Genomic DNA, 7,917 nt, shown 5'->3' on the forward strand with positions numbered 1-7,917 from the left:
GCGAATAAGGTCTTCTGGGCCTCCGGGCCCTCTTGGCAGGGGGATCGACGTCGTCCACCCCGCGGTCTAATGAAGAGGCGACTTCCGGGTTGCGGCGATGACGCACTTCCGGCCCGGCCTGGTGACTCACTTCCGGTGACTGTATGCGACGGGCTTCCAGTTCCGGTCCAGATGCAGCTGGGGACACACGAGCTGCCGAAATCCGCGAGGCCGATCGGGAGGACCGAAGGTTCCGGGAGGCAGACGCAGGGGCGCTTGACACAGCTTGATCACGGCGGATGTCGGAGGCTCCAGCCGAGGCGGTAGTGGCAGACACAGAAGGGACAGGTACAGTCACAGCCGCTGACAGGGATCCAAATGCAGGTGGCCATTCTGTTGAAAAGGGAGGGGGAGCTCCGGCGGGCGGAGGAGGATGAACATCAGTTGGATGTAAGGCAGGATGCAAGTGGTCAGTCACAGGAAAGGCGCTGGGCACATTCATGGGCGGCAGAGAGCCCAAGCAGGAACGCAGCCAGTCTTCACCCCCTTCAGCGGAGGCACGACGAAGCACTTCGTGGAGCAAAGAATCCATCCTCAGGCAAGTTGTGTTGCAGACGATCACTGCTGAAGAGAGCTTCTGACCGTAAACATTTAAAGGTGAGTCCCACAACTGATTGGTTGTTTACTTTTCCCTCCAAAACTTAGGTAACTAATCACGACCACCTTATTTCCAAAGATCTTCCTAGCGACAGCCATCTCCAGGCAGAATTGACATGACACTATTAAGGGCACCTGGAAACAGACAAATGGGAAACCAGAAACAGCCCAACGGAAAATTCCAGAAGACTGTACCTTATCGTGACTAAAACTATTGTTGGATTAAAATAATAATTTAATTGAATTAAGTGGGTGCAGGGGATGACACAATCCCATGGGGCCACTTCATTATATTTGTGGCCCTGACATTCTATAAGTTCTGGGTATAGATGGAGTTTTAGCGATTAATATTAGTTATTGTATAACGACATCACAGAATGACATCAGCAATTCATTACATTACAGAATGTTCCAGCAAATTACTGACAACGTTGCAGCTTACAGTCTATTTCCTGATGAAGACGTCTTTAGAACAATGGAAGAACATTATATGTATAATCATGGAGTGTGTTTTGTGTTTCTTTCTTCAGCCGTCAATATCGCCAGAAGCGGGGAAGCCACGCAGAGTTCTACTTACGTCTCAGGTGTAAGTAGTGTTGCTAGCAATGCCATTGATGGCAGGAAAGATCAGGACTGGAATCATAATTCCTGTACCGCCACAAATGAAGACTGGGAACCCTGGTGGAGACTGGACCTGAAACAGAAACAGAGCGTGTATGTTATTAAAGTCTATGCCAGGTCAGACAGATTTTTGGAACGGTTGAAGGATCTCGAGGTCCGAATTGGTGATTCTCCGGACAATAACAACCCGCTGTGAGTACATCAGGGCCAGGACACTGTAAGGGCTGGTGTTAGTGAGCTTTGGGCTTGTGTTAATGTTACCAGCTTGAAATGCTTCTCAGATGATTCAGAATTCATTGACAGATGCATTTGATCTGCATTTGACCTTCTTCTGACCCGTATTCCATTTAATTGACTTGTTTCAGAATACAAAATTCATCTGCTGTGAACTAAAGGTCATCAACATAGGTCTTAAAAGTGGTAGGCCTCCAGTGCCACCTTGAACCCAAAATGGGAAACAATACATGTCTGGATTTTACCCACAGGGCAAGCTTTTGATAACAAAGACGTTGTTAAATATAAAATTAGACTGGGGGTACGTGGTGCTCACCAGACAAAGTGAGTGCGGCCCACCTTTAAGCATGCATACACATGCACTATGGTGAATAGGGATGAGTTTCGGGTCAACTATGAGCGCAACCCTGAACCCAGGCTGTTGGCAGTTTGAAGAATGGGTGAACAGTTTGCCCAGCTTGTCCACCTACCACACATCTGTCTTTGTCCTAGCAACCAATGATGCTGTGTGACCCGTCTAATGCCATTGGTTGACTGGTGGCTGAGCCACATGGCATCAGTGGTTGCTAGGATGCAGGCGGGTGAACTATGACAACCTATGATGCTGTGGAGCTGCCGACATCTTAGCACCCAATTATGCTAGTTGCTAAGACACAGGCAGAACCATAGCAACATTGGTTTGTTAGGCTAGGCCTGTCTGCATTTAAGCACCTAATATAGAACAGTTGCTAGGAACCAATTATGATAGCACACAGACTGTCCTGGCTTTGGTTTGCTTTTGCCATAAAACGGGTATGGTTTAACAGTGAGTTTAGTAAGTTTCCCCGCAGTCACTCCGCTCATCTCTGTTGCCTAGTTATTATAAATGTTTATGTTTTATTAAGCCGCATAGCAGTGTATGTTTTCTATGGGCCCATTTTGTGAATCTCCCCCAAGTGAACGGGTTCCATTTTCTGTATCATTGTGTTGGTCTTTTCTTGTCCTTGGCAGGTGCGGTACGATCACCAACTATAATATTATCACAACAACTTTCTGCTGTAATGGGTTGGCGGGTCGATACGTCAGCACGGTGATCCCGGGGCGCAGTGAATGCTTGACCCTATGCGAGGTGGAAGTCTACAATGGCACCATGACTGAGAATGATGTCTGCTGGTAAACCTCAGAAGTACAGAGCAGAAGGAATTCTAAAGTTCATAAATTGTCATGTCTATAGGAAACATATCCTCAAGACCTCCGTAACTGTGACACGTCTATGTTTTCCTAGTTGTCTGGAGGAGGATGTTTTCTACTGCACACCTTGTAGTTGTAGTTGTAAAATAATGGATCTAAAAATAATAAAACTGTGTTACTCAGAAAAACAAAAACTGCTGTGTTCATGTCTAAGGGGTCTATTTATAAACAATTCACAGAGCTATTCACCCTGCGAATCTCTGTGAACGTTCATTCTGTGCGAATAGAGAAGAAAACAAGTGTTTTAAGTATATTTTTAATTCACTTTTCAGGTTGAATGTAATGTAATACAATACCACATAATTGTCACTAGGGGGAGATGAGGAGCATAGGAAATAAGTATCATTAATATTCCATAATTCCTACTGTAATGTAGTTACCTTCCTAAAAGGTGGTTACATTAATGTATATGAAGATACATCTCAGGGACAGAACACAACTATATTCTTCTATCTGTGAATAAGAAAGATTAGAGTGATATTAAAGTCCAAAGGTTTCAAGATACTTCAAATGTTGATGAAATCACTTACAATGGTTGCTGCTCCTTGATGTTAAAAAGTTTCAGCTTCTTGCAAAATCAGCTGATCCCCTGAACACTGACCCTGATATCCTGTTGTAGGGTGGCTCCTTTCCAATTGCAGGGTTCTATAGAACCACCCTTCTGTGTGCCAGTAAGTTGTGTGTGCAGGACCGGATTTACCCTGCCTGTCGCCACAAGGCCAGTTCCCGCAATGCGCCCCCCCAACCCCCCAGCTCTCCCCTCTCACTGTATACATGGAGCAGCAGGGCTACTTTTAACCCTGCCGCTCTGATCACCGCTCTCCATCCTGAGGAAAGCGGCGGCCAGCGAGGAGAGGATGGAGCCGGGAAACGGAGCCGAAAGGATGAGGCATGGAGAGAGGTAGTGGCGGGGGGAGGTCGGACAGCCTGCAGTGTTATTACAAGTGATCTTGGCGACATCGCCGAGATCACTTGTAAAGAAACAAGCGGCTTTCCCCATTCTTCATTTAGCCCAACTTGTGCAAAGCCCGGCTAAATGTAGAAAATAAATAACCGCCCGGCGCACGGAACTCCATGTTCCGTGGGGTTGGGTGCTAGGATTCTTGCCTACACAGGCAAGGTGCATTTTTGCGCCCCCCCCCGACCCCCTGTAAAAACAGGGCATTTGACAAGTAAACTGTATAATCATTACAGCAATGCAGAATACCACCAGCTATGCAGGACTACAAGTCCCAGCAATACATTACATTAGTAAGTTGGGATGCACCAGTGCCAATATTGGGTTTATTCACATGTACTTGTGAAAATGCCCCATACTAAGTGCAAGCAAAATTACCAGGGTCACAGCGGTCGCATTTGCGTCCGGGCCCTGGTATTCGGCTAGTTGGGGGGAGCCCAACGAGAAAGAAGAGGGCCCGCCACACGCAGTGTTTTTGACACTTGTGGACCGCAGTTCAGACAGAGGGATGGGGAAGACGCTGTAGTTGGGGGTGGCCAGTCAGGGAACTCTATTTGCATGCACTATTTTTATTGACCGCAACGGAACGCAGGCATTGATTTGCCATGCGTTCCGGTGCAGGCGATCGCACCGCGGTGCCATTGACTTTAATGCACCGCCACGCCCCCTCCCACCCCAGAACGCAGTGAGCTGGGCGGGATCCATACCAGTGTGTTCCAGCACTAAATCGGCCGGAACACACTGGAGCTGGTGTGAACTAGCCCTGAAAGTTAAAACAAACATACTATTTATTTAATAGAAAAAAAAAGGCATCAACATTTTTTGGGTGGGGCCTTAATGGTTTCTTGCACCGGGGCCCTGAGGTCTCTAGTTACGCCTCTGGGTTCTATATTACCAAACTGGAAATTCGGATGTTGAGTGAACAGCGCTGACTGCTCAAACACAGATGCAGCGAATCTTTTGGCGTCTTAGCAGTGAAAATGCAACATATGATCAGTGACACTTACAGACATATACACCCCTATACCCTGTGTGTCAGCAATTGTAAAGTTTCTTTAGAAAGTAACCACAGCCTGAGTAGAAAAGCTTGTCCCCTGCCAGAATGCTGCAGAGAGGGACCTTTTCTCTCTGTGGGTAAGCAGTGGTCAATGACAGTTGACCTTAACGCTGAACTCTGGGCTTTTTGTAAAAAAATACCCTTGCAGTGCCCCTTCCTCCCCCCCGGCATAGTAAGGGTTAGTGTCTCATTAAGTCTCGGGGTAGGAGGATAAGCTGTAACTGTTACATTATTCCTCGCTCCGGCAGGCTTTTGGCGTTCTTCTCTCCAATGCTCCGAGCAGTGGCGGACCTAGGGAACAAAGGGCCCTGGTGCAAGATTTTTTTTCGGGCCCCCCTCCCCCCCCCCCCCCCAAAAAAAAACCAAAACACAAGCCCCCCAACCCACATCCCCTGTAGCAACCACACACAAAAAAAGTTGTAAAAATGGCAATGCTGTATAAAGAACTGCTGAGATTTGTAGTCCTCTATAGAGGGTGGCATTCTGCATTGCTGCTATATATGACTACAAATACCAGCAGTACTTTATACAGCATTGCCATCGATTGGGCTACAAACAATAATGATTTTATTTAATAACTTACCTTCACCTCTTCTGGCTGTTATCTGGTGGGGGAGGCTGCAGAAAACCACCCCAGTGTGTGTGTGTCCATCTCAGACAGGGGGCCCGTGTGTTCAGGCGGCTGCTTGTTGGGTCCTCACGGCCGAGACCCAGGGCTGCCCACTGAAGTGCCTGCCGGCTTTTTTTATTCTCGGCTCCCTCCACAGTATGAGGTGGCCGGCGGGCCCCCTCATCTCTGCGCCGGGAGTGTCGGATCATCCAACACTGTTACCCCGCATCTGTCTATCATCATAAACCGTGTCACTGTTACCCCGCATCTGCCTATCATCATAAACCGTGTCACTGTTACCCCGCATCTGTCTATCATCATAAATCGTGTCACTGTTACCGCGCATCTGCCTATCATCATAAACCATGTGCATTGTAAAACGTTCATGTAAGTGAAGCGTGGGTCTTTAGGGCTCTTGTATCTTACTCCTTTCTGTGGAAGCTGCTTTAAGCAGAAACAAAGCCGAGAACAATGTTTTGAATTGTGTTTTAGGTTTCTGATTGTCAGTGATAAGAAGCGTATATTCATGGTGGTAAATTGCATGCGTTCATATTTATTTTATAAAGCTGATCTTTATGGGCGGTGTATGTAACTCTTTCCAGTGAAGCTGCTCTGAGCAGCGGCCAGACAAGGTTTTGGGTTCTATGTATGTTCATCATATGTTCATGTATGTTTATCATATGTTCATGTATGTTCATCATATGTTCATCTCTTCATCAGAGTAAACTGTGCAAAGGCAGACGTCTCTGACTTGTACCTAAACGTAAATAAAAGTAATTCACCGGCACACACTTGAAGGGTTTTTAAAGTATTGATATGTTTATTCAATACCCAATGTCACATCGTGTCACTGTCGCTCTGATGAAGGATCCCTGTGTGGACCCGAAACGTTAGCACTGTATGACAGTATGTGACATTGGATATTGAATAAACATATCAATACTTTAAAAACCCTTCAAGTGTGTGCCTGTGAATTACTTTTATTTACTATTAGTGTTTTGCACGGCGCCATCCGTTTGGTCACCTGGGCACCACATATACCTTGTGGTTTTGAGACCGTGGCAGTGCGGATGGGATTTGGACTTTGTTCTGACTTGTACCTAACACTTTCCATTGAAGCAAGTTTTAGGGTGAAAGCCTCAAAATTTTGGTTTGGGCTGCAGAGATGTTTCTGTGTCACTGGTAACCCGTTATTTGTTCCTCAGAGTAAACTGTGTGCATTCTGAAATGTTATTAAACCGCGTTCATTCGTGTCTTGTACGTCCTAACCCTTTCCGTTGCCGCCATTTAAAGCATAAAGCCCCCAAAAAAGGTTGTTGGTCTGTTTCTGTGTCACTGATAACCCGGCATTTGTTCCTCCGAGTAAACTGCATACAGGAAAATCTCTTTATTGTCTCAGCGGTGGTCTTTATGTCGGATTTGTGTCACTCTTTCCTCCGCAGACGTTTTTAGCACAGAGCGACAAGGTTTTGGGGTCGTATGTCGCCGTGACCTCTTTTTCCATTGGCACCTTTTCAGCAAGTGTGGTAATCCGTTTCTATGTAGGCACCTCTGCCGATCAATGTTAAGCAGAAGGAACTTGTATTAAACAGGGAGGAGCTGTTCCTGCGTCTGCTCCTGAAATCTCGGCATTGTAATTGAACTCTTTTATTCCATTCTTCAAGGCTGTTGCTGTTTGTATTCTGTGTGTGCCATTGAAATCCCCCAATCCTTTGTTTTTATGCCCTCCTCCTTTTTTATTTTTACTTGAAAGGATGAAATCTGCCTGTGTCTGCTCAAAACTTTCATTCTCTCTCTCTCTCTCCATGGTGGGATTGCGACAGCTTTGAAAAACGGTGTCACGCTATGAGAAAGGACGTTCCCTGCGCTTCTCCGGTTGGGGGGGAGGGGGGTCGAGCAAAAAAAAAGCTCCGTGCCTTCCTGATGTTGTCATAGAGTGGAGATAACGTCGGCCGCACCTTTTGTGTTTACATTTACCTTTTGAATCACGGGAGCACCTTTTGCTAGCGTGCGCCTGTGACCCCAAAACTGGCACGCGGCTGGCTAACGCGCGTCACCCTTTGTACGGCCGCTGTTATCGCTCACACCTTTTGTTCTGTCCCCCTTTTTTCCACCTGTACTATGCACGTGACTGGACCCAATTGGCACTGATTTTGCCATTCTTTTTTTGGGGGGGGGTGTATTTTGGGGACCCCCCTTTTTTGGGGCACCCCCTTTTTAGGACAACCCCCTTTTTGGGGACCCCTCTTTTTTGGGGACCCCTTTTTTGGGGGACCCCCTTTTTTGTGGGACCCCCTTTTTTTGGGACCCCCTCAGATGTAAAAGATTTTTTTTGTCACTAGTGTTTATTGCAGGATTAATAAAGATGTTATTAAAGGGTGTGTGCTAATAAAGATGATATGTGGAAGGAAAACAACAAAATGTGATTTGTCTTTGTGTATTTATTCCTCATCCTTCTCTATTGGTGCTGTCTCTCTTGCCCTTCTCTCTGCTTTACTCCTTTCTATCTCTAACCCCATTTCTTCCTTCTCCTTTTATCTTTACCCCCTTTCATTTTATCCCCCCCCCCTT

The 7,917-nt window shown here is 46.5% G+C and overlaps 1 protein-coding gene across 1 annotated transcript; it reads left to right on the forward strand.

Annotated features, from left to right (window-relative positions):
* Positions 1-1,042: 1,042 nt before the first annotated feature.
* On the forward strand, positions 1,043-2,710 carry LOC108803545 (fucolectin-like). The gene is made up of 2 exons (XM_018575378.1): positions 1,043-1,449; positions 2,482-2,710. The coding sequence occupies exons 1-2, from the start codon at positions 1,043-1,045 to the stop codon at positions 2,645-2,647; spliced, it is 573 nt and encodes a 190-aa protein (XP_018430880.1). The 3' UTR covers positions 2,648-2,710.
* The last annotated feature ends 5,207 nt before the right edge of the window (positions 2,711-7,917 follow it).

This window comes from Nanorana parkeri, unplaced genomic scaffold, assembly GCF_000935625.1.
Source record: "Nanorana parkeri isolate BGI_ZX_2015 unplaced genomic scaffold, ASM93562v1 scaffold3851, whole genome shotgun sequence".
Classification (NCBI taxonomy): domain Eukaryota; kingdom Metazoa; phylum Chordata; class Amphibia; order Anura; family Dicroglossidae; genus Nanorana; species Nanorana parkeri.

What these genes read in the sequence shown, in the direction of transcription:
- LOC108803545 (XM_018575378.1), top strand. Translation starts at nt 1,043, where the DNA reads ATGTTCCAGCAAATTACTGACAACGTTGCAGCTTACAGTCTATTTCCT. An exon ending in CCGGACAATAACAACCCGCT is followed by an intron (nt 1,450 to 2,481) that starts GTGAGTACATCA and finishes TGTCCTTGGCAG; the next exon opens with GTGCGGTACGATCACCAACT.